This window comes from Oncorhynchus keta, chromosome 19, assembly GCF_023373465.1.
Source record: "Oncorhynchus keta strain PuntledgeMale-10-30-2019 chromosome 19, Oket_V2, whole genome shotgun sequence".
Lineage (NCBI taxonomy): Eukaryota > Metazoa > Chordata > Actinopteri > Salmoniformes > Salmonidae > Oncorhynchus > Oncorhynchus keta.
This window is the reverse complement of record NC_068439.1, coordinates 36,893,801-36,921,157: the sequence shown is the minus strand read 5'-3', so window position 1 is coordinate 36,921,157 and position 27,357 is coordinate 36,893,801. Positions and strand designations below refer to the sequence as shown.

The 27,357-nt window shown below is 39.7% G+C and overlaps 3 protein-coding genes and 1 pseudogene across 3 annotated transcripts; 2 read left to right on the top strand and 2 right to left on the bottom strand.

Annotated features, from left to right (window-relative positions):
• The first annotated feature begins 17 nt into the window (after positions 1–17).
• On the top strand, positions 18–15,280 carry LOC118398191 (BOLA class I histocompatibility antigen, alpha chain BL3-7-like; annotated as a pseudogene).
• Positions 15,281–15,997: 717 nt separating this feature from the next.
• Positions 15,998–19,056, bottom strand: LOC118398188 (proteasome subunit beta type-8). Its single transcript, XM_035793278.2, has 6 exons — positions 18,640–19,056; positions 18,201–18,342; positions 17,720–17,831; positions 17,160–17,289; positions 16,759–16,963; positions 15,998–16,456 (listed from the first exon to the last, which is right to left on the bottom strand). The coding sequence occupies exons 1-6, from the start codon at positions 18,763–18,765 to the stop codon at positions 16,368–16,370; spliced, it is 804 nt and encodes a 267-aa protein (XP_035649171.1). The 5' UTR covers positions 18,766–19,056; the 3' UTR covers positions 15,998–16,367.
• Positions 19,057–19,909: 853 nt separating this feature from the next.
• LOC118398187 (proteasome subunit beta type-7) lies at positions 19,910–23,931 on the bottom strand. Its single transcript, XM_052470435.1, has 8 exons — positions 23,782–23,931; positions 23,324–23,417; positions 23,014–23,111; positions 22,700–22,840; positions 21,021–21,136; positions 20,816–20,874; positions 20,456–20,607; positions 19,910–20,318 (listed from the first exon to the last, which is right to left on the bottom strand). The coding sequence occupies exons 1-8, from the start codon at positions 23,841–23,843 to the stop codon at positions 20,207–20,209; spliced, it is 834 nt and encodes a 277-aa protein (XP_052326395.1). The 5' UTR covers positions 23,844–23,931; the 3' UTR covers positions 19,910–20,206.
• On the top strand, positions 23,905–27,088 carry LOC118398190 (proteasome subunit beta type-6-B like protein). Its single transcript, XM_035793281.2, has 6 exons — positions 23,905–24,053; positions 24,577–24,647; positions 25,461–25,592; positions 26,002–26,131; positions 26,222–26,366; positions 26,662–27,088. The coding sequence occupies exons 1-6, from the start codon at positions 24,021–24,023 to the stop codon at positions 26,787–26,789; spliced, it is 639 nt and encodes a 212-aa protein (XP_035649174.1). The 5' UTR covers positions 23,905–24,020; the 3' UTR covers positions 26,790–27,088.
• The last annotated feature ends 269 nt before the right edge of the window (positions 27,089–27,357 follow it).

Sequence of the window (27,357 nt, the reverse complement as noted above, 5' to 3'; positions counted from 1 at the left end):
GCTGCTTGGTTCTACCCATATTTTACTGATGCTTGGGCTGTCTAAATTCTCATTGACTCAACAACGTTATTTTCAGGTCTTTTGTTGAGGACACCCCAGAAGGAAACATCGGGAGAGACAACAAACACGTCGGTAATTGACACACCAACGTCAACATGAAGGGTTTTATGCTTATGTTCATGGGAATAGGCCACCTTTATGAAGCATTTGCTGGTAAGTGTAAAGTTTTATGTTTTGTAGATTTAGGAAGATATATTTTCTTCTTAGCTGGACTATTTAACGTTAGTTGTTATAAGGCCAAATAGGCCTATGCATTATTATCGTCAAATTAGGCTTTTCTACTTTTACAAACTTTACCAGCCTTTTCTTCCGAATCAATGACGGATAAAACAATTATAATTTAAAGATGCACAATGCATAAATCGCTAACGTTACGCCATTTCCTGGTTTCAAATATTCGAATAGTTCACCCAATTTTAGTTCGTGGCAAAACAAGCAAGTAACGTTATAGTGTATAGAATCATTGTACCATCTAAACCGCTGTGAAATATATTTTCTATAATAAAAAATAATGTACTTTGATCTGTTTTGAAACTGGTGTACAACCAAAACCGAAAGTAATGACGCAGAAACTAATATTGAGCCGTAAAGCATAGAAATAGCGCACATGGAACATATCTACTGTTTCTTAGGGGGTTTTCACACCAATATTTGGTGCGATTATTTTCCGAATTCTGGTGCGTTTAACAATTTTAGTTCGGTTCGTTTGGACTGTTGTGAACACTCCGCGCTCGAGTGCTCACCAAACACCGTACCGTGGTTCGCTCCAAAAGGGTGGTGTCTGTCCTTTCCCAAGTGTGCCATGGTGCGTTTTATTACTAATGAGAACACTGCTCGGCAGAGGTCCGGACCAATCACAGGAAATAAACTACACATGGGCAGTTGAATGAGGATAAACGCCTCTGAAATATTTACTGACAGTTATTTAAAAGAGCAGATAGATAATTTGTTTAACCTTTTTTATTTAACTAGGCAAGTCAGTTAAGAGAGATCTTGTCTTATTTACAATGACGTTACAATGAAGTTTACAGTGCAGTGGGTTGACTGCCTTGTTCAGAATCACCGTTTTATTTTTTACCTTGTCAGCTCTGGGATTCAAACAAACAACCTTTCGGTCACTGACCGAAGTACTACTGAAAAGTGCTATTTTACATGTGAAAAATGAATGCCATTTTCTATAGGCCTATTGTTTACATTTTTTTGTTGGTGACACTTTGATAGCTTAATTGTTTGGTTGTGTTTAATTCAGGTGTTTTAGTGTCATGTAATATTTATATCTATTGTTGGGCTGGAACAACCAATTAGACAACTTGCTCTGTTAACTATCCCATTAAGGCCTTTGTCCTAGGCAGTAATGTAACATTTTCCATCCTCTTATGAATAAAGTTCTCAACAAATTATCAATTGGTTATCATATGAATGTATGATAATCATTGGAGTTTTTTTTGACAAAAATGTCCTCCAGGCTATATGGACGTCATTGTACAATTTCATGGTCATGGCCAGAAGGGATCCAGTTTTTATCAAATTTACATCACATTTGACATTTAGTAGCAGATGAGAATTTAGGCAGCAGGTTAATAGAATTAGGTTAAGGATAGGAAAAGGGTAAGTCTTAGCTAAAATGCAAAAAAATAACTTTTGATATTAAATTGACTAAAGCTGGATCCCTACTAAAGCTGGATCCCTTTTTGCCTGGGCTCATTTACATAGGCCTAGACTACATGGTCACATTCAAGACAATGTCGTTTTTGTTGTCAGTAGAGTCGGCCTAGGCTACCATAGCAGAATATTCTTTAATACGAATGTCTCCAGTAATATAAAGTGTAGTAGAATTGCAGGAAATGTTTATCAAAGGACTGAGGTAAAGGCTGTTTCAAGTTGGATATTTTACAGATATGCACGCTTTCAAACCTCAATAGCTTTCAAACTACTTGAGCCACAGACTCCAAGTCAGTGTCATGTTGGAAAAATTGTGCACAACATTGCACGGGTCTTATTTTCACAATTTGGACAATAATTCGCTTTCCAAAGCTAATAAACGTGTGGAAATGTGAAGCAGCATTTTGTATTCCTAGTTGAGTTAGTTAGGGAGCATAAACACAGAACAAACTTTTTTACATTCAAATTTCAATAACTCCTTGGTCGTGTGACCTCCTGACTTCAAACAAGGTTCAGAATGTCCACTCAGTGGCCCTACACATTGCACACCCTTTAGATTGTCCATTATCATCTCACACGTTTTTATATGAATTTTTCAAACTTTCTCATTTCAATAGCTCCTTGGTCATGTGACCTACTGGACTCAAACAATATATATTGTGCATGCCTAGTAATGATCACCACTTTACATGTTGTGTTTATATTTTTTTCAATGTAGTTTGTATTCTGAGTAAATGATCCCTTAGGTATTTAAGATGGTATAATTTTTAAATATTTCTTAATAATAATAAATAATATTTAACCTTTTATTTAACTAGGAAAATCGGTTAAGAACAAATTCTTATTTTACAATGACAGCCTACCCCAGCCAAACTGTCCACTAACCCGGACGACGCTGGGCAACTAATGCAACTATGGGACTCTTGAACACAGCCGGTTGTGATACAGCCCGGAGCCCAAGTGGTATAGTGTTTTGAAACAAAAACACTTGTGCTCAGATGGACAATGAGGTTCAAAGTTATTTATGCTAAGAATCCAATTTGGTGTTTGCAAATGGCTTTGAATTACTCTACAATATTTTACACGTATCATCAAATTAATTGCAGCTTTCAAGCTTTTCAGTGGCATGTTGAAAGAGTCATACAGTAGTTGAGCATCTCAACTTATTTATACTTCTCTGTACAAAATATAATTGGTTAATTGGTTTGACTTGATTATGTACATTTGGGGCAACGGCCATTCAGGGGAATGGATATTTACAAAATGTTCAGGTAGAAATGCATTGTGTACATCAAATAAGACTGTCAGATTGGAATAGTACAGAATTAGAGGTCGACCGATTTAATCGGAATGGCCGATTTTAATTCGGGCCAATTTCAAGTTTTCATAACAATCGGTAATCTGCATTTTTGGACACCGATCATGGCCGATTACATTGCACTCCACAGGGAGACTGCGTGGCAGGCTGACTACCTGTTATGCCAGTGCAGCAAGAAGCCAAGGTAAGGTGCTAGCTAGCATTAAACCTATCTTATAAAAAAACAATCAATCTTAACATAATCACTAGTTAACTACACGTGGTTGCTGGTATTACTAGTTTATTTAACTAACATCAAGGCGGTGGCCCGTTCCTGTAGGTTCATGCTCTACAACATCCGCAGAGTACGACCCTGCCTCACACAGGAAGCGGCGCAGGTCCTAATCCAGGCACTTGTCATCTCCCGTCTGGATTACTGCAACTCGCTGTTGGCTGGGCTCCCTGCCTGTGCCATTAAACCCCTACAACTCATCCAGAACGCCGCAGCCCGTCTGGTGTTCAACCTTCCCAAGTTCTCTCACGTCATCCCGCTCCTCCGCTCTCTCCACTGGCTTCCAGTTGAAGCTCGCATCCGCTACAAGACCATGGTGCTTGCCTACGGAGCTGTGAGGGGAACGGCACCTCAGTACCTCCAGGCTCTGATCAGGCCCTACACCCAAACAAGGGCACTGCGTTCATCCACCTCTGGCCTGCTCGCCTCCCTACCACTGAGCAAGTACAGTTCCCGCTCAGCCCAGTCAAAACTGTTCGCTGCTCTGGCCCCCAATGGTGGAACAAGCTCCCTCACGACGCCAGGACAGCGGAGTCAATCACCACCTTCCGGAGACACCTGAAACCCCACCTCTTTAAGGAATACCTAGGATAGGATAAAGTAATCCTTCTCACCCCCCCCCCCCTTAAAAGATTTAGATGCACTATTGTAAAGTGGCTGTTCCACTGGATGTCATAAGGTGAATGCACCAATTTGTAAGTCGCTCTGGATAAGAGCGTCTGCTAAATGACTTAAATGTAAATGTATTTAGCTTCTCCTGCATTGCATATAATCGGTGCGGTTCCTGTTAATTTATCATTGAATCATAGCCTACTTCGCCAAACAGGTTATTTAACAAGCACATTTGTGAAAAAAGCACTGTTGCACCAATGTCAACCTAACCATAAACATCAACGCCTTGCTTAAAATCAATACACAAGTATATATTTTTAAACCTGCATATTTGGTTAATTTTGCCTGCTAACATGAATTTCTTTTAACTTGGGAAATTGTGTCACTTCCCTTGCGTTCTGTGCAACAGTGTCAGGGTATATGCAGCAGTTTGGCTGCCTGGCTCGTTGCGAACTGTGTGGAGACTTTCTTCCTAACAAAGACAGCCAACTTCGCCAAACGGGGGATGATTTAACAAAAGCGCATTTGTGAAAAAAGCACAATCGTTGCACGAATGTACCTAACCATAAACATCAATGCCTTTCTTAAAATCAATACACAGAAGTATATATTTTTTAAAAACCTGCATATTTAGTTAAAAGAAATTCAAATAAGCAGGCAATATTAAACTAGGGAAATGTCACTTCTCTTGCGTTCATTGCACGCAGAGTCGGGGTATATGCAGCAGTTTGGGCCACTGAGCTCGTTGCAAACTAATTTGCCAGAATTTTATGTAATTATGACATAACATTGAAAGTTGTGCAATGTAACAGCAATATTTAGACTTATGGATGCTACCTGTTAGATAAAATACGGAACGGTTCCGTATTTCACTGAAAGAATAAATGTTTTGTTTTCGAAATGAGTTTCCGGATTTGACCATATTAATGACCTAGGGCTTGTATTTCTGTGTGTTTATTATAATTAAGTCTATGATTTGGTAGAAGTCTGCCTGAGCAATGGTAGGCAGCAGCATTGCGCTGTTTGACTTCAAGCCTATCAACTCACGAGATTAGGCTGGCAATACTAAAGTACCTATTAGAACATCCAATAGTCAAAGGTTATTTTCCACCATAATTTGCAAATAAATTCATTAAAAATCCTACAATGTGTTCTGGATTTTTTTTTTCTTATTATAGGTTGAAGTGTACCTATGATGAACATTACAGGCCTCATCTTTTTAAGTGGGAGAATTTGCACAATTGGGGTCTGACTAAATATTTTTTTGCCCCTCTGTGTATATATATATTATAATATAACACCGTCCGATTTAATCGGTATTGTCTTTTTTTGGTCCTCCAATAATCGGTATCGGCATTGAAAAATCAGAATCGGTCAACCTCAAGAATGAATAGACCACACAATCTCCCATCTTCAACATGCATTTCCAGCTACAGCCCTGTCATTAGTTGAAGAGATTCCCTAAACTCAGCACTTTGATACAGCTATGACTTTTTCATAGTGTAACGGATGTGAAACGGCTCGCTTAGTTAGCGGTGGTACGCACTAAATAGCGTTTCAATCGGTGACGTCACTTGCTCTGAGACCTTGAAGTAGTAGTTCCCCTTGCTCTGCAAGGGCCGCGGCTTTTGTGGAGCGATGGGTAACGAGGCTTCGTGGGTGACGGTTGTTGATGTGTTCAGAGTGTCCCTGGTTTGCGCCCGGGTATGGGCGAGGGTTATGGTCTAAAGTTATACTGTTACAATAGCATGTTAGGATAATTAATATAGCAGGTTAGAACCTGGATGGCAGGGAGCTCGGCCCCAGCGATGTACTGATGACCAGCCTTTCAAAGCACTTCATGATTACAGATGTGAGTGCTACAGGACGATAGTCATTTAGGCAGGTTAACTTGAAGTTCTTGGGAACAGGATCAATGGTCAGCTTAAAACATGTTGTGATTACAGACTGGGACATGCAGAGGTTGAAAATGTCAGTGAAGACACTTGCCAGCTGGCCTGCGCATGCTCTGAGAATGTACCTTTGTATTCCGTCTGGCCTAGCGGCCTTGCAAGTGTAAACCTGTTTAAAAGTCTCACTCGCATCGGCCTATAGCTTTCTCAGTAACAGCACTGGGGTGCTACTGACATTTAGAAAGAGGCTAAATGTGCCACCTTTGAGAAACAGAATTGACCATTTACCTTCCTCTCTGAATATGATGTCAGCAACACCCCTAGAGGACTGTGAACAATGACAGGTTTTGCACATGGACTCTGCAGTGTTATTCCTACAATAATCAAGAAAATTGGTTCTCCATGCCTGATACACAAAATGTGTAATAACGAGGGGTTGCATGTTGTCTTTGAAACTCCTTGTAAATGTCATCCTGCAGTTGAACAAAAACACCTATTTTGTTCAAAGTAATATTCAATAAACAACCAGTTTATTAAAGAGTAGTGTGGAGAAACTAAAAAGTGAATATAGAGAAAATGTAAACCTCTGTCTAGTCTACATGACTTTGAAAAACAATTATCTGTTCAGAATTCAACATTAACATGTACTTTTTCCCCTTAGTGACTCACTCCCTGAAGCATTTCTACACTGCATCTTCTGAATTTCATAACTTCCCAGAGTTTGTGGTTGTGGGGATGGTGGATGGTGTTCAGATGGTTCACTATGACAGCAACAGCCAGAAAGCGGTGCCCGAACAGGACTGGATTAAGCAGACAGACGCAGAGTTTTGGGAGAAGGAGAGAAAGTCATTCAGCAGTCATTCAAAGCTGAAGTCGCTACTCTAAAGCAGCATTTTAACCAAAGTGGAGGTAAGTCCTTCATCTTTACCTCATCTGATCAGTTGTGTTTGTATAAACTGTCAAAATCCCTTATTCTAGAAGACAATAATTAATCAGGATTAGAGAAGTGATCAGTAAAGTTACAGATCTAGAATATCAGGGATGTACAGATCTGCTCTTCCTTCCTGTTTCTGTTTCCTTCACACACTTACCACACAGCATCATTAACTGACTTCAGTATTAGAAAGCATCTAGCATGGACTCCTTTGTTTCTCAGCTTATGTTTACTGTATGTATGGTCCCACTCCCGGACACCAGCACAGCATTTTAAAAACTACTGTGTGCTGCTTTAAGTGTGTGAAGGACAGATGATTATGACCAAACCACTACTGTAAATGGAATCAAACTATAAGCATCTTTGTGCATTGGTACGGTCAATCTCCAATTACCCGAATGGCAGGGTGGTGAATGTCAGATCTCTGCTTGAGATGCATGCGCTAGTTTAATTTGTCAGTCAATACCTTAGTCAGTCCTTCTAGTGAGTGTCTCTCTTATCTGATGGGACAGTGAGAGAAGCAAAGGAGCAGAACATGGTGATGATGATGTTGGTGATGATGATGTTGGTGATGATGATGTTAGTGATGATCATGATGATGTGTTTGGCTTCTCTGCTCTGGACCAAAGCTCCCAGTGACTCCCTTTGGGCTCTGCTGCATGAGCTGATCAGGCCTCTCAGGAGAACTCTCTACTAGAGGTCGACCGATTATGATTTTTAACGCCGATACCAATACCGATTATTGGATGACCAAAATAGAAGATACCGATTAATCGGCCAATTAAAAATATATTTAAAAAATAGTAATAATAAAATATATATATACTTTTTTTTAATGTATTTGTAATAATGACAATTATAATAATACTGAATGAACACTTATTTTAACTTAATATAATACATCAATAAAATCAATTTAGCCTCAAATAAATAATGAAACATGTTCAATTTGGTTTAAATAAAGCAAAAACAAAGTGTTGGAGAAGAAAGTAAAAGTGCAATATGTGCTATGTAAGAAAGCTAACGTTTCAGTTCCTTGCTCAGAACATGAGAACATATGAAAGCTGGTGGTTCCTTTTAACATGAGTCTTCAATATTCCCAGGTAAGAAGTTTTACGTTGTAGTTATTATAGGAATTCTAGGACAATTTCCCTCTATACCATTTGTATTTCATTAACCTTTGACTATTAGATGTTCTTATAGGCACTTTAGTATTGCCAGTGTAACAGTATAGCTTCTGTCTCTCTGCTCGCTCCTACCTGGGCTCGAACCAGCAACACAACGACAGCAGCCACCATCGAAGCAGCGTTACCCATGCATAGCAAGGGGAACAACTACTAGAAGGCTTAGAGCGAGCTAACTAGCTAGCCATTTCACTTCGGTTACACCAGCCTCATCTCGGGAGTTGATAGGCTTGAAGTCATAAACAGCGCAATGTTTGACACACAACGAAGAGCTGCTGGCAAAACGCACGAAAGTGCTGTTTGAATGAATGTTTACGCGCCTGTTTCTGCTCAGTCAGATACTTGTATGTTTGTATGCTCAGTCAGATTATATGCAAAGCAGGACAAGCTAGATAATATCGAGTAATAACTACACATGGTTGATGATAACTAGTGATTATGATTGATTGTTTTTTATAAGATAAGTTTAATGCTAGCTAGCAGCTTACCTTGGCTTCCTGCATTCAAGTAACAGGCAGTCTCCTTGTGGAGTGCAACGAGAGAGAGGCAGGTCGTTATTGCGTTGGACTAGTTAACTGTAAGGTTGCAAGATTGGATCCCCCGAGCTGTCAAGGTGAAAATCTGTCGTCCTGCCCCTGAACGAGGCAGTTAACCCACCGTTCCTAGGCCGACTTTGAAAATAAGAATGTGTTCTTAACTGACTTGCCTAGTTAAATAAAGGTATATAAAATAATCGGCAAATCGGCAGCCAAAAATACAGATTTTCGATTATGAACTTGAAATCGGCCCTAATTTAACGGCCATTCCGATTTAAATCGGTCGACCTCTACTCTCTACAGACACACACACTCACTCACCTGTCACCCTCATGATCTGGGGATCACACACAGCTCCAGTAGTCTTATGTTATTGAGAGATAATCTTCCTCATGTTAGCCTCCATCTCTCTCCTGTTGTTTCTGACTGAACAGAGGATCCTCTCTCACGTCCTCTATTTATCTCTGACATCATCACTAGAGGACACTCTTCATTTGTCAACAGTGTTTTATTCATTTACACACCTCACTGAACTACAGTTCTACACAACATCCATTTGTTAGAATAACACTACTGTACTGAACACAATGTGTATCTTCAACACAGTAGATAGAACCAAGCCAACATCAGCTGGTGTAGAATAGAGCCACACTCTGAGTCTCCTCATCACCTCTCTGTCTCTGTGGTGAAGGTGTGACATCAGCACACTATAGAGTCTGAGCTGATCTGTTTTATTCCTGTCTGCTTGAACAACTAATACATGATGATGGAGATCCCACTGGCAGACTGAATCTGGAGAACAGATTGCACAGTGTTGTTGACCCTCTTTCTCTCTTACAGGAGTCCACATTCTCCAGTACATGTATGGCTGCTCACGGGATGATGAGACTGAACAGACAGAGGGGTTTGGACAGCTGGGTTATAATGGGGAGAACTTCCTTGAGTACAACATGGAGACATTAACTTGGAAATCTCGTAAACAGCAAGCTAATTTCATGCAGGATGAGTGGAACAGTGACATCAGTAGACTGGGATTCTGGAAGATCTACTTCTCCCAGACCTGCATTGATTGCCTGAAGAAGCAGGTGGAGAATGGGAAGAGCACTCTGATGAAGACAAGTAAACATTCAGAAATGTCACTTTTTTTTATGCAACACTTGACATCTATCTTTTGATTTGTGAATTAAGTCCAATACTACATAATTGTAGATGTGTCACTTAGGAACATTGAGTGGTTATGGAACAACAGTGGTATATGTCTGGTTAATGATCCAGAATGCACCATATTGTTGTGACATCATCTATACCACCAACATCCTTTATCTTTACTGATTCTGTGTTATCTACATAAATCACCATTTATGGTATCATTTGGATAAATGTAGATGCTTTTAGTCTGCGCTCATTTCAAAATATCACCACTGAAATGTCTGGACTCTCTCATTCCCTCCAGTCCCTCCCTCAGTGTCTCTGCTCCAGAAGACCCCCTCCTCTCCAGTGACCTGCCACGCTACAGGTTTCTACCCCAGTGGAGTCATGGTGTTCTGGCAGAAAGAAGGACAAGATCACCATGAAGATGTGGAGCATGGAGAGATTCTCTTCAACGATGATGGAACCTTCCAGACAAGCGCCCACCTCACAGTGATGCCCGAGGAGAGGAAGAACAAAAATTATCAGTGTGTGGTTCAGGTCACTGGTATCAAGGAGGTCTTCATCAAGGTTCTGACTGAGTCTGAGATTCAGACCAACTGGGGTAAGAGGGAGAAAGATTCAAATATACACTATACCTAACCCTCCTACTGAATGTGCCCACTAATCCTAATTTCTAAATTCACTCATCTGCTCAGTAGCACTAGTTTTCTGATTGCATGTTCAAATTCACCTCCTGAGTTATTTATATTTTTTACATGAATATGAATGCTGCTTGGATTTAATTTGAGATGGAAATATGTTATCTAGCACTACAGTCTGAATGCTCTGTTCTGATGATTACAGATGACCGAGCCGACCGAGGCCCGAACATTGGAGGGGTGGTAGCTCTCCTCCTGGTCGTTGTTGTTGTTGTTGTTGGGGTCGTCATTTGGAAGAAGAGTAAGAAAGGTGCGAGGAGAGAAAGACCTTTCTATTTTCATATCATCTTAAATATTAAAAGCAATAGTATAGTAGTGATGGTCGAAGTACATTATGTTTGATTTTAATCTGTTTCATATCAATCTTGTCACATACTGTAGGCTTTTATGTCAAGTCTGCAGAAGAAATACAGGATTCAGGATACTGTCAAATATGTTCTCTTGTTGTATTCCAATAAAGCAAGTTATCAGAGTCAATAATAATGTCATGTTTATCTCTGTTCCAGGGTTTGTTCCAGCCAGCAGTAAGTGTCTCAGTTCATATTGTTCACTATTCTGAAAATATCACATATTTTTGTTTTGTGTTTGACTGTATCCATTTTAGAATGTGGTTGTCTCTTTTCCATGTAGATTGTGATGCTGGTTCAAACTTAATGTGAATAGATGTATCTGCTTAATTAATATGGAAGGTTTTATTTACTGTGAACCATGCATTAGGAACTTGGTAATGAACCTTAACTCATTATCTTACAATCAGTCTCTTTCTAACATTGGTGTTTTATTTCTGTTTTAGGTTCTGACATTAACTCTGAGAACTCTGGGAAAGGTCTCCTGAAGACTTGAATAAACCTCTGCACTTCTGTAACATCAGCCTATATTTGATATACTCTATCTAGTGCCCACACAGATATGTGTATATATAATATACTGTACATATCTGTCCAAAATATTCTCCGGGGATTTAAATGAAAAGTTTTACATTTAATCCTTGGTTTGGCTTGTTAAATGTAAACCATGTAAAACATGCATATTTAGTCAAAGTTTATGATGTGTATTCCTTGTTAGCTGACGTTATCTGCCGGAGCTATTTCATTTCTCCTGACATTGCAGTAGCATTTTTTGAATGATGCGTAATTGTAAACAGAGATTTATGGATATATATAGCATATTATTGGGGAAAAAATGAATGTACTGTGTAACATGTTATATTACTGTCATCTGATGAAGATTTCAAAAGGTTAGTGAAATTATTTTTCTTTTAATCCTGCGTTTGTTGATTGCATATTTTTTCCTACTTGGCTATGCTAATGAGGTATGTCTGCAGTGGTGGTTGGACATAAATATGTGCTATGTTTTCGCCGTAAAACATTTTAGAAATCTGACTTGCTGGGTAGATAAACAACTTGTTTATCTTTCATTTGAGCTATTTTTCTTGTTAATGTGTGGAGGTTAAATATTTTTAGGAATATTTTTTTCGCATTGTGCGTTATGCTAATGAGCTTGAGCCCTAGTCACAAACCCGCATACGGTTTTGGTGGACTAAAAGGTTGTTAAAAGTTGTGCTGTAATATTGTTTTAATTATGTAATATAATATTGCCACTGTGTGATAGACTTATCTCAGTCTTACAGGTATAGTAGAATTGATGGAACACCAGGAAACTGTGTTTCTGGATATGATTAGATTGTTGAGATGTTAACTTGTTGGGGACTAGGGTTCCAATTTGGGAACCCCCCCCCCCGTTCAGCTGGAAGGTGGCGCATGGAACACAAAAATATTCCTAAAAATATTTAACCTCCATACATTAACAAGTCCAATGGCTCAAGTGAAAGATAAACACCTTGTTTATCTGCCCAGCAAGTCAGATTTCTAAAATGTTTTACGGCGAAAACATAGCACATATTTATGTCAAACCACCACCGAAGACACGGCTAATTTGCATAGCCAAGTTGAAAAAAATATGCAATCAACAAACGCAGGATTAAAAGAAAAATAATGCACTAACCTTTTGAAATCTTCATCAGATGACAGTAATATAACATGTTACACAGTACATTTATGTTTTTTTCAATAATATCCTATATATATCCATAAATCTCTGTTTACAATGATGCATCGTTCAAAAAATGCTATTCAAATGTCCTGAGAAATGACGATAGCTCCGGCAGATAACGTCAGCTAACATGGAATACACATCATAAACTTTGATTAAATATGCATGTTCTACATATATATAATATAGTTAGATACACTTCTTCTGAATGCAATCGCTGTGTTACATTTATTTTTAACGTTACAGGTTTCGTTCACGAGGCTATACTATGAGACGGCGCTCAAAGTAGCATTATGGCTCCTCTATCTTGGAGTCCACATAAACCCAAATTTACCACATAAATATTCCCTTACCTTTGCTTTTCTTCCATCAGAAGACCTGGAAGGAATTATACTTACCAAAAACAGTTTAGTTTTGCAGTCTGTGTCTTTCAGTTCTCAAAAACGACACATTTCGGTTGAAATGTAGCCAAAAGTCAAGTGGATGCGCACCAAAACGTCGAACTTACATATTATATGTCGATTAAACTTGTCAAACTAACTTCATAATCAAGCTTTAACATGTTATAAAGGTGTACAGCAATCGTGAGGACGAACAGAAACACAGGCACCGTTTAATCGATCTTGGAAAAAAGACAGGACTTGACCAGAGCTCGCATAAAAGTTACCTGTTTTTTTCGCGTGACCGAAAGGTTTCGGCCAGCCAAAACTCTCGTGAGCGTGCGATTCTCACAATGAGAAGCCCCATTGAAAGCTGAGATCGTGCTGAAGACAGAGAGACTGTTCCCAGAACTGTAACTGTTTGGGAAGGGTGGGGGCGATGACGTCAAAGTTGGGCCAACTTTTCTGATGACAAGAGAGAGTTTGGGAGAATGACTGCCCTGAGAGTTCTGCTTTACATACAGACATAATTTAAACGGTTTTAGAAGCTTTAGAGTGTTTTCTATTCAATATTTTTTATTTGCATATATTAGCAACTTTTGACAAAAAAAAAATGTTTACTATGGGCACAATTACTCCAGCGGGGGCAGTAGACAGCCCTATCCCGAAGAGGATTAGAATAACAGAAGTTCAAATCCTAAGTGAAGCCACCAAAACAATCACATTTAAAATATATGAATTTAAACTGGGAAAAACTCAATTATTTTGTTTGAATGTGTAGTGTAGCAGCACATGTTTTGGTGGTATGAGATACCGTAATTGTGTGATATAACTTTGCTTACACTAACTTCTTTAATTGTATAACTATAAGCCAGACCAGGCCTGTCCACGTGTTCCATTTTTCTCTTTTCTGAAAGGTGGATTTATTTTTCTAGCTTTTTAAAAATTGTATGATACGTTTGATTTATGATGGGGCATAACACTTTTTCACTACACATTATGTAGAAATAAGTTGGTGAATAAGTGAACATGTATTTTATTGGAAGTGTAAATGTGATCCATTTAACAAACGCATAATCAACCAGCCAAACAAGACCAATTAGAGACCAAATGCATGCATTCTGTAATAATGTTCTTACACTTCTCAAAGTCCACAGAATTGAAATGAAAGTGTCATACTGGGCCTTTTAATAATGTTTGCAGTAAGATATGTTCTAAACAGCAAAGGACTTGAAGTGGAACAAAATAATTGTGTATATGGGCTTAAGAAGAAGTAATATATATTTTGATGTTACGCCCCTGAAAACAGGGGAGAAATAATCACGACAGTGATACGGTGTTGTATTCTCAATTCAACGTATAGTTCAATCATTTCACAAAAGTAACACATTACAAAACAACAGAAAACCCATTATACAAATAACACAGCAAAATATCTTATTAACAACGCACATGTTCATTCACAATCGACATAAGATGGCAGCTACTCTCAGTACGATGCTATTCTTCACTTCAACCGAGCAGGGCTAATATTACTCTCTTCAAACTTAACTCTAACTTCCTCAAGACGTTACTAAAACACACCTTAAACACTCTTGACATGTTAGCGAGTTATAACATTTAAATTACTATTTTTATCATCAATAAAGTACCTGAAAACAGGGGAGAAATAATCACGACAGTGATACGGTGTCGTATTCTCAATTCAACGTATTCTCAATTCAATGAGAAAAAAACGCGATTTTCCCCAGGAATATGGGTGGTGACCAGAGCAATCGATCTCCGGCTCATAGATTAAGAGCATTTCGTAGATCACATATTAACACTTTTAGGCACCACAAAATAAAGTAATCAATATAACGTTTACACATTACTCTCACAATTCGTACCCTTTGATAGATTTTTTACTTTAACACAATTATATGAATGTTATCAATCTCTATCAACTAATACTGAATGCATCTTTTAACCTTAGATGTTTTAAGATCCTCACATACTATGAATTTACTAATACTTTTTTATGTATAACAGGCTATGAATATTTCCTTTAACCTGTCACAATGACCTGTATGAAAAATGATGGTGTCAGGTAGCCTGGCAGTTAAGAGCGTTGGGCCAGTAACCAAAAGTTAAATTGCTGGTTAGAATCCCACAGCCGACAAGGAGAAAAATCTGTCAACGTGCCCTGGAGCAAAGGCACAACCATAATTTCTCATGTAAATCGTTCTGGATAAAAGTGTCTGATATGTAAATGTTTTAATAAAATGCTTCTTAGAAAGGGGGTCATCTCTACACTGTTTGAGTACCGGCACCTATTTCAGTCCAAGTCAAGCAATGGCTGTAAACAACAACGGGCATAAATAAATAGGTGCCGATACTAGTTTGGGTACGGTACTGTTGACGTTTAGGTGTAGGAGTTCTAAAATTATTTTGTAACAATATGATAGGCTTTTGAATAAAGGTAATTCTATACATTTTGTTGTCCTGCAAGAAAAATGTTTGAATAAAATGCTTCTTAAAAAAGGGTAATAGTGCAGAGATTGTCTCTTTAGTCCTGAACATGATCGTATGATAGACACTAGAATAAAAATATGTTCAGTATCTTTACTTGTCTGGAGGTCCACAGCACTGCTGGTTTTCATTCTCTTCTAATCAGGGACTGATTCAGACCTGGAAAACCAGGTGAGTGAACTCTGGCCTATGAATCAATTATATTTATTGATCAACTGCCAGGGAGAACAGAGAAGCTGTAGTAGTACTTCTGCCCTCTAGGGCTGAAATGTATCATCTGGTGTTCACCAAGACCTGTTGCACAGAATCCTGCCTGGCAACAGATTATATCAATGTTGGTAGACTATTTTATGGAATGTAGTGTCTGTAAGGGATGTAATTCTCTTTTGAGAAAATGAACATAATATGTATGGGAGAAAGAGTCTTCTTCAGGTTTTATGGCAAATTCATTGCATTCATTTAAAACTTCCTCTGATATCACAAACATTTTGGTTGTAAAACTTAATTTGTACAGTGAACTCCTATACTGAGGTGGACATTTACAGAATTATGCCAACCAAAAGATACCTGGGCAAACACATCCGACTGGTTTGGGACATGTATTTGTGTTTCAGGAAACAGTTTGTTGGAAGCAGATACACTCGACAAAACGATAAGGACTCTGAATTGTACTTCTTCCAACTGTCGGTTATGTTATTCGACTGTTTAGTAGGCTAAAACATTTGACTAAAACGCTTCAAGTCACAAAGTTGTCAAGTGTATTTCACAAGTCTCAACAGACTTTACAGAGAAAATTTAAATCAAGTTTTGTAGTATTGTATTAAACAATCCTTCAAACATTTTCCAATGACTGGGACTGGTACATAACTGGTAGATTATCATACTGTACATTTGAATAGGACTGGTACATAATAACTGGTAGATTATCATACTGTACATTTGAATAGGAATGGTAACAGTTGCAGCAAGTTGTGACTGCATGTAAGACCTTCAGGTTAAACAATCCAGAGGATGCAGTTTGAAAACGGTCTTTATTTGGAGCAGTGCTGGGATCAGTTGATAGAGAACACGGTGTGTCTGTGTGGGTGTAGAAACTGATCTGGGATCAGAACATGCCCTTCCTATAGCGGTGGATCAGTTCGGATACGTCCTCCTTACACACCTTTACCCAGCCGTCCTCCTGCATGTGGTACACTGGACAAACACAGACACACATAAATTAATTTTGAAGGTATTGTTTACATTTTATTTTCCTATGGATTCAGCATATGACTACTTTTTAATATGGATAAATCCCTATCAGATTAGATTATAATTGCATATTTAGATCTAACCTCTTGAATGGAATTACAACAAACAAAACAATATCTCAACATACAGCAAACTCAATCCTGCACCTATCTATGCTTCACATGGTCTCACATGAACTGACTTAGTCAATTCATGTCAAATGAATCGTTATAGAATGAGTATAGGTTCCGAACAAGGTCACTCACGGTTGACCACTCCTCCAGAGTAGGCGTCTCTGTGCGTGGCGTGGGTGATGCCACGGCGGCCCAGCTCGTAAGCCTCCTCTACCGTCATGTCCTCGCGGTAGCCGCTGTCCATCACTCCGTACGCATAGCTGCTACCACAACCAGTAGAGAACATACGACCAGAGAGACGTGTGGCGTTATCATCCACGTAGTACAAACCAGGGCCCTGGACAGCAAGACACAAATAAATCAATACTCATCAACAGACATGTCAACTGGAGACACTCCAATGCTACTCAAACATCTTGGGTAGCATCAGGATGAAAAGGTCATCTATAAAATAAGGCTTTCAAATAAACACACGCACGCACAGACACACACATACCACAGGCACACACAAACACACTCCTCCCTCCCTGTACCTTGTTGTCCCAGCCAACGATCATGCTGCCCATGGAGAGGCCCATGCCTCTGTATCCCAGCATCATGTTACACAGCAGCTTGGAGGCTGCAGATACTGAGATCCTCTGCTTGTTCCTCAGTTTGTACAGCCTGAGACACAAAGAGATGGTCAGTCACTGTATGAGACAAGGCAGTCAGAGTGCTAAAACCCTGGTTTACTTCCAGATACATTTTAACACCCCAGAGACATGAAGGCATTAATGTGGCTTGGAAGCATATCATTAACACCAATACAGGAGAGGGCTTGTCGAGATAAGCATTATGGCCAACACGTTAAGTAGATGGTAACTACAGAGTTACTGGTGGATATTGATATGGTTGTGCGGTGCTTACTTTATGTCCCATGCAGTTGTTTTGAGTGTATGGAAATGACATTGATTGGTACATTTTCTCTTCAACCAACCCTCACTGGCCCTCCCCTTGTGCATAAGCCTAACAGACAGGCATCAATGATTGTGATATTAACACCATGTAACTGTATAGTGGGACTCAATTACAACAGAGACAAGCTCTAACAGACCTGCACTCCTTAGCCAGCAGTCTCTCCCAGTACTGGCAGTCAGCAGCACTACCAGACATGGTCCCCAGCAGGTAAGGGTTGATCTCTATCACCTTGTTAGCCTCCTTCGACGCTGCAGGGAAAGTCAAATGCACGGGAAAGGGGTTAGAGAATGATTGCTTTATGTTTGGTTATAGATCTCCGAGATCCATTCTGCATCTGACGTGTCGGATGTGTCTACGACTGGTGGTGGAATAAAAATCTAATGGACTCAAGGCTAATCACATCAACTTTCCAAGGTAAATCACATCAACATGGAGGATCTTACAATTACCACTTGTAGATGTTTTAGTGCTCACAATACAGTAGGCAGTTATAGTAGTAACAGTAGAATGCTATTACTAGTTTCTTACTGTGTATTGGCACTGTATTCTCGGATGAACACAAGTGTATGAGAGAAACGAGAGACTAAAAACGAATCCCTATGGAATGTGATGTTTACCAATGTAGCTGCCAGCTGAGGCCCTGGAGTCCACAGCCACAATGACGCCATGGCGAAATTTGAAAGCCAGTGTAGTTGTTCCGTGGTTCAGATCAATGGATACACCACCTTCACGGCTGCATGACTTCAGGAACCCTGAAGGCTGGAGAGAAAGAGCGCAATATAGAGGGGGACTGAGAAATAGATTGATCCAATTGTTTAAAAAATGTGAGACAGCAGCTCTGGTCAACATTTTGTCAGGTGGTATACATACGTGCGCGCATATGTTTGTGCCTGCGTAAAAGTGTGCTTGAGGTGAAGTGTGAGTTTCCATTGAACCATGCTTTAGTAAGATATAGTTCACTTCACATAGGACACATTAGATCGTTTAGATCACCATATCATTGTCACAGAAGAAACAGAAACGAACTTCAGATTGAAAGATGCGTAAAATACTCACATCCACTCCAACTGGGACAGCAAATTCCTGATTCGTTCGGTCAACAAGATGCCCTACTCCTGTTCCAAGAATCTGCCCACGAAGTCCCGCGTGCGATTTATAACCACTTACGTCGAAAAGTGCCATTATGATTAAATCAAATATAAGAATGTACTGTATCTTAATACAATTTGAAAGCGAAAATACAGCTTGACTTCGCTCTGACGCGTCAAGGAAATATATTTCCGAATCCAAACGAAACCGAAAGGGTCTTTAATATACATTTTCATTCCTAATCGAAAAAGTAACCCAACTGTTGCTTATAATATGCGTACTCATTCCGAGTATAATTTGACAATAGCCTAACCACCCCTAATCATACGGATAAACAACTGTGAATAGTCATTAAGTTTTGACATGATTTTTCACAACAATATACAGTAAACTGACTGAAAACGTATCACACATTTGGCCAATCGCAGAGCATAATTTATGGGTCGTCATCAGTAAATATGAAGACTTACCTGGTAGAGGTTTACCGCGCTGAAGGAGTCACTCACAAAGAGTCACAGGGAGAGAACTACAATGAACAACAATATAAATACAACATGTAAAGTGCTCGTCCCATGTTTCATGAGCTGAAATAAAAGATACCAGAAATGTTCCACACACACAAAAAAAGCTTATTATTTCTCTCAAATGTTATGCACAAATTTGTTTACATCCCTGTTAGTGAGCATTTTATATTTTGTCAAGATAATCCATCCATCTGACAAGTGTGTGATATCAAGAAGCTGATTAAACAGCATGATCATTACACAGGTGGACCTTGTGCTGGGGACAATAATAGTCCCTCTAAAATGTGCAGTTTTGTCACACAACACAATACCACAGATGTCACTGGTTTTGAGGGAGCGTGCAATTGGTACTCTGACTGCAGGAATGTCCACCTGAGCTGTTTCCCACCTATGGCTGCGCCCCTGCCCAGTCATGTGAAATCTATAGATTAGGGCCTAATGCATGTATTTCAATTGACTGATTTCCTTATATGAACTGTAACTCAGCAAAATCATTGAAATTGTTGCATGTTGCGTATATATTTTTGTTCCGTATAAATGTTATGCTGTATTACATTTGAAATATCTAAATCCCCTGGATTGTAATAGCAGGCATTTCTTCATTGGTGAACCATGGAAATATATATATATTTGTAACATTAAGATTCTGTGAGCTGAAACTGCTATAAGGAAAGTGGAAAGCTAAAAGTGAAGAGGGAAAACTCAAACACGTATTCATGAAAAATAGTGTAGACTTTTTATTCAATCAATCACTTTCCAATATTTCACTCAGTGCCTATAGACACAGCTATAGCCTAGACCTGCTATACCTGTTCAAAATGTATTGGTGACTACAGTTCATTGAACTAAGATCTTTATGTGACAATGTTTTTTTATGGCTTTGCATTGTAGTGTCACCTAGCAGTCACATCTTGTCATTATTAGGTGTATTGTATTCACTGATTTTACGTCTGAATATTGTGATAAGCCTATGTGTGGCTGTAACTTTGTTGTTTCTTAGTGGTCAGGTTTCAGGCGGTATCCATCCGCTGGACTGTCTCCTGCACTACCTCCAGCTCCAGAGGGACTATTTTCTCTGTCAAAATAGACGTTGTACCTGGGCGATACTTGTATCTTCTCTGCCTGAGTAGGAGACAGAGAGATAGAGAGAAGATAAGATAGAAATGAATCACTGTTCTGTCGACAACAACAAAAAATTCTCAAATATGCTGTTTAGAATAATCGTTGAAGCAGAGTCTGAGGATGGTGACACCATTTACCTCTTGTCTTTGTACTCTGACTCCTGGTACGGCCTGATGTAGTCCACCCCCTGTTTAGTGATGACACAGATATCTATGTTGTTGCCTGAGCCCAGGTCACTCATGATGCCAGAGTGGATGGCATCCCGGACCAACTCCTTAGCCTCTTCTAACTAGAAGGGCATAGGGATGAGGAGTGAGTGAAGGGATTGGAATGGGGGAGGTAGGTCTGTAATACATCCAGCTTAATGTAAACAAACCTGATGCCTTCTTTATGGTGAGTCCAATGACTTAACTCTTGAGACTTGAAGTCTATCGATGTGATGGCATATGAACTACATGTATGACAACCCCTAGCCCGCCTAAGGAAAAGTCACTCACCTCCATATTAGGTTTGAATCTATCCTCCAGAATCCCCAGAGCGGCCAAGTCACCAGACCCTACACAAAACACAAATAGGAATCAATTAAATGTCATTATTTATAGATGATTCATGACTAGTCGATTAATCAACTAATAATGGCCCACACAATAACAGTATATGGATGTATGCTTATGTATGCTTGACACAGTAGCAGTCCCTCACCCATTGCAACGTATGGCACATTGTCTATGCTCCCATAGGGCCCCACTGTGTAGAGGTGATTACCGGTGCAGTCCACCCCTCCGAGGATTAGACTGGCCCCTATCTGGCCCCGGTACCTAAACATACACATATGAGATACATTATGAACAAACAAGAATGACTCTTTTGAATCAAACCTATCTGACATGAAAGGCGGTTACATTGGAGCGGCTATAGTGGTGGATGAGGCGAGTTATTTCAACAGAATGTGATGTTTAAAGGGGCCATCTGCATTTGCTACATCCATTTTTGGACTTTTAAATCAATGATATGTACCTGTTGATTCTTGAAGAATATCACTTATAAATGCCTCATGAGCTTAGTTAAACTGTCGTACCCGTATCAGAACCCAAAATGGAATACTTTTTTACTCCAATGTTTATAAACAATGTAATTCTAAATAAACACTGTATAGCCTCAAAACATGGGCCTAAATTCAACCAGTTCAGCTTTAACCCGCAATAACCGACAACTGCATAGCATATCATTGTTTTTGTTTCGGCGATGTCAGAGGTGTAACTGCATTGGAGCTGTCAAACCCAGAAGTGGCGCCGGGCGTTATACTGTACATAACACAGACATTGCCAGAGGATGCATTAGTAGAAATACCATGCAGTCGTGTTCGAACACTGGAATGTGTGATGTAATCTATTCTACACCTTGATTAGGCTGATAAAAATCCTTATTATTTTGTTTTTGGATTTTCAATTTGACCACACGAGCAGCTGCTCGCCGATTTGACAGCTCCAACGCAGTTACACTTCTGACATCGCCTGAATAAAAACAATTATAAACTGGGTGGTTCGAGCCCTGAATGTCGATTGGCTGACACCCGTGGTATATCGTATACCACGGGTATGACAAAACATGTTTTTTTTTACAGCTCTAATCATGTTGGTAACCAGTTTATAATAGCAATAAGGCGCCTTGGAGGTTGGTGGTATATGGCCAATATACTGTACCACGGCTAAGGGCTGTATCCAGGCACTCCATGTTGTGTCGTACATAAGAACTTAAGAACAGCCCTTAGCCAGGGTATATTGGCCATATAACACACACCCCCGGGACTTATTCCTTAATTATATGCTATGTGATTGTTGGTTATCGTGGGTTAATGCTGAATGAATCTAGGACATTGTAGTAAAAATATATATAATTTTGATCTCATGGATGGTCAGTCCTAACATCCATAGCTCTGTCGATGAATTTGAGAGTGGTAACATTTTCTCCAACCCCATCCCCTAGCTGTTTACCAAATCAGTGGTTGGGTGCCCGCTTTTCCGTATTTTGAACTGCAAATTGCAGTTGTTCTAATGCAGTGGTTCTCAACTCCGTTTCTTGAGTACCCCCAACAGTACACATTTCTGTTGTGGCTCCGGACAAACACACCTGATTCTACTAATCATCAACCCCTTGACAAGTTGAATGAGGTGTGTTTGTCTGGGGCTTCAACAAAAATTTGTACTGTTGGGGTTACACTAGAACTGGAGCTGGGAACCACTGCTGTAATGGAGAGTGTTAAAGATACACACACACACACACACACACACACACACACACACACACACACACACACACACACACACACACACACACACACACACACACACACACACACACACACACACACACACACACACCTGAACAGCATGTCCTGTAATATGTTTACTGCCATCACGACTCGTGGGTTCCTGCCACTGTTCATAGAAAAGATGGTGAGGTTGGAGGACAGCAGGTCGGTGGTCTTCTCTGTATCCGCTGCAGTTCCTGCACCACAGCAGCTGAGAGAGGGAGTAGACAGGAGAGGTCAGGAGAACAAGGGATGCATGGGCATGGATATCTCAAATTAAAGTGACAGCGTACATTTGTTCACTACTCTTTCACTTCTCTCTTCCACACATGACAATCAATTCCATTCTAAACATGTCACACGCGGACTATCCCTTAAACTCACTACATATTGGGGGAGATGTAGTGGATCTTGGCACACATCTTATCAGCCACCACTTCACCTGAGGTGGCCCGCGTGTCTGCTCCCAGAACCACTCCATCCTGCACAAACAAGGACACAAAGAAAACTCAATTTTTACTATCAGTACATACAATTCATTTCCATCATTATTGTATTTTTTTTAAAGTCACATAAAGACAGGCAAGGATCATAATAATATATCACTATATAAAATGTACTGACATACTCCCACTATATGGAGTCTTCCACTTATTAGAGACGCCTGCCCTTTATCAGCGGACATCGCTCTCACCTTGCACACTACTCCAGCTATGGTGGTCCCTGTCTTCATAGGCTTAGGTGCCTTGGTATGTCCTCCCTCAAGCAGACCCTCCAGAGCAACATTTCTATTTGATAAAGATATAGACTAATCAAACAAACTTTAACACAATACCAATAGTGTACCACAAATTCCTACTAAGAAAAGCCTTATCTAATGATGACCAGATCAATACATTTACAATCAGCTGATTAACACATAGAAGTATGACTTTCATTAAAATAAAATGCAGAAAGAATCCAATTCAACCTTTACAATTATGTAGACTTGCGGGTCTTTTTAGAAAGAATATTTACACGATTATACAAGATACGTTACTTTCACTTTTGATATAGGCTTGGTATGAGAAGAGAGAAATAATTACGAAGTTCACTATTTACCCCAAAACTACGAAATGCTATTATCCTTAAAGATAAAAAGGGGAATCATACCTGGAGACGTTCTCAAAATTAAATCCCGATGCAGGTGTTTCGACAACATTTGATAGCGCCATACCTGAAACACTTTATTTTGCACTCAGTGCTTAGATTTAGACTTCACTACACTCGCGCATTTCAAGTCCCTGGAGAGGTCGCTATTTCCTTGACATGGTGTGACCATATGTGACTGGGGGACGCAGTTTTATCCGTATTTTTCATCGGTGTTCGGGAAATACTGGAAATAAGACTTTATGGACTCTCAAATCAAAGGAGTTAGCACAGGCGTAAGTTAATTGTTTTTCATATTTTGTACATGATCATTTTATACATTTTCATAAATTGAAGCTGCGATTAACAGTGCATTTTGGGACGGACGTAGCCGAATTTACACTGAGGGTTTTAATTCTAGGTTGCCTTGTTGATTTTGTCATTCATTCATCTCAGTAGCCTAAAGCTGAACCTTCAAGGAAAACGTTTATGCATTTAACCTGATAATAATATAATTATTTAATATTTTCCGACGAACAAAGTGCTGAATTTACTTTCGTTTTCGAGTCATTCATCTGCAACTCAAGCTCAGGGTAGAAATTAACCTACACTTTGCCACTGATCTAGGATCAGTTTAGCCTCCCCAAATCCCAACCATAGTTTATCCATTGACTGTCAACTTGATCATAAGGAAAACTAACCTTAAATCATATATTATAAATATGTCATAAATATATTATTATAAGTCATATTGTAATTGTATGCTCGCCCCATCTAACTGATTATTCATTTATTTATGATTTTTAAAATCTCCTACAGACCACCATCTTGGCGGTGACGTTCAATGGAGGGGTTATCATTGGCTCAGATTCCAGGGCATCCATCGGAGGGTAAGGAGGATCTTCAACACCTATTAACACCTGGAACTAAATTAATCATCTTGCCCCTCCTTTCCTCTATAGTCTTTATGATCAAATACAAGTCTGTGACACGCAACATATTAAATAAATCAGCCATCACTTATAGCAATATATACATTTAAACATGTCACCAGAAGTCTCTATCTAATGTGTCTCCAGGAGTCTATCTAATGTGTCTCCAGGAGTCTCTATCTAATGTGTCTCCAGGAGTCTATATCTAATGTGTCTCCAGGAGTCTATATCTAATGTGTCTCCAGTAGTCTCTATCTAATGTGTCTCTAGGAGTCTCTATCTAATGTGTCTCCAGGAGTCTCTATCTAATGTGTCTCCAGGAGTCTCTATCTAATGTTTCTCCAGGAGTCTCTATCTAATGTGTCTCCAGGAGTCTATCTAATGTTTCTCCAGGAGTCTCTATCTAATGTGTCTCCAGGAGTCTCTATCTAATGTGTCTCCAGGAGTCTATCTAATGTTTCTCCAGGAGTCTCTATCTAATGTTTCTCCAGGAGTCTCTATCTAATGTGTCTCCAGGAGTCTATCTAATGTTTCTCCAGGAGTCTCTATCTAATGTGTCTCCAGGAGTCTATCTAATGTGTCTCCAGGAGTCTCTATCTAATGTGTCTCCAGGAGTCTATCTAATGTTTCTCCAGGAGTCTCTATCTAATGTTTCTCCAGGAGTCTATCTAATGTGTCTCCAGGAGTCTATCTAATGTGTCTCCAGGAGTCTATATCTAATGTGTCTCCAGAAGTATATCTAATGTGTCTCTATCTCCACTTCACCCACAGGTACTATGTGTCCTCTAAGACCATCAACAAGCTGATCCAGGTTCATGACAGGATATTCTGCTGCATCGCCGGCTCCCTGGCAGACGCTCAGGCCGTCACCAAGGCTGCCAAGTTCCAGATCTCCTTTCACAGGTATGGACCACCCTGTCCCTTTCCCTGTCTCTGTCCTTGTCTGGTTCAACATAGCTCATGAGTGTTGATATCAAGCTTATGAAGCTTGATTGATGTGTGATTGATTTGTATTATTATCAGCAATAGGGACACCTCCATTTTAGATCTGGTCTTAGTAGTAATGTGCAGCCTACATTTACCAGGAGCTCTTTTCCAGAAAGCAATTAGGGTTAAGTGCCTTGCTCAACGGCAGATTTGTTTTCACCTAGTCAGCACGGGATTCGAACCAGCAACTTTTCGGTTACTGGCCCATACCTCTTAACCACTAGGCTACTGCCTCTTGAACTACGATAGACATAGAAACAAACTGTGGAATAAATCTGATCCTGAATGATGACATGTCTTCTCTGTGTCTATCCTGTGTGATAAGTATTCAGATGGAGTCCCCTCCTCTGGTGAAGGCAGCAGCGTCCGTGTTGAAGGAGCTGTGCTACAACAACAAGGAGGAGCTGCAGGCTGGCTTCATCACTGCAGGCTGGGACAGGAAGAAAGGGCCACAGGTGATGCCATGGGGCGTAACAAACAGACATAGAATAGAGCACGATAGAATAGAACACACACACAATTTCTAACCGTTATTTCACCTCTAGGTTTACACGGTGGCCTTGGGCGGTATGTTACTCAGTCAGCCGTTCACCATCGGAGGATCAGGGAGCACGTACATCTACGGTTACGCCGACGCCAAATACAAACCTGACATGAGCAAAGAGGAGTGCCTGCAGTTTGCTACAAATGGTAAAAGTAGATTTTTCCTGTAGAATCTCACAGGCTTCATTGTTTTATTAGAATGGCACTGTTTTCATATAGGATAAAAGACGCCAGATAAGACATTTTATTTTATTGAAAACATCTTCCTGTGGGACAGGAGAGTGATTGTAGGATGGGTTTGCTATGGGATTATTGGCACTGGAACACAAGAGAGCTGTTCCTGAAAAAGTGGACAGATATGGTCTCATACCCATCTCTACCTGCTTTCTGATCTATTTTCCTCTCTTTCCTCCCTTTTTTTTCTCCTGTTCACCCCACCTAGCTCTGGCCCTAGCTATGGGCAGAGACAATGTCAGCGGAGGCGTGGCACACCTGGTAGTGATCACCGAGGAGGGGGTGGAGCATGTGGTCATCCCTGGAGACAAGCTACCCAAGTTCCACGATGAGTAGAGTGACACTACAATCAACCAATCAGTGACACTCTGTGAGATGAATCTTCACTCAATCATTCACGGTTGTCCATACATGCAGAACTTGGTGTTCATATGCCTGACTATTCACATCAGTTTTGGGACTGCGGATTGAAAAACAATCATGATTTCCAAGAGACCAATGTGAAAATCTTCTCTGGTTCTGCCTATGTGTTTCATAATCTACACTGTGTTCATGTTGTTTATGTGCATTATATTTTGTTTACTTAATGACCTCTGGGTGGAATCAATAAAATCTTAAGAAAAAATATGTTTACACAGCATGTAAGTGTGTTTGATTATAAATATGTAAATCTGACAGACCCCACTATAATTGAGTAGGCTATTTCTGAGGGAATACGCCCTATTTAATTTGAGGCATCATTAGCAATAGAAAATTAGTAAATATTATAAGCCTGTTATAACTAATGCATAACTGTCTGTATCTAAACCTATGTATTTACAAGACAGCAACATACAAATCATTACAATTAGTACATATTGGTACAACTTAAAACTTTTATATGATGAGTGAGAAAGTGCATGAT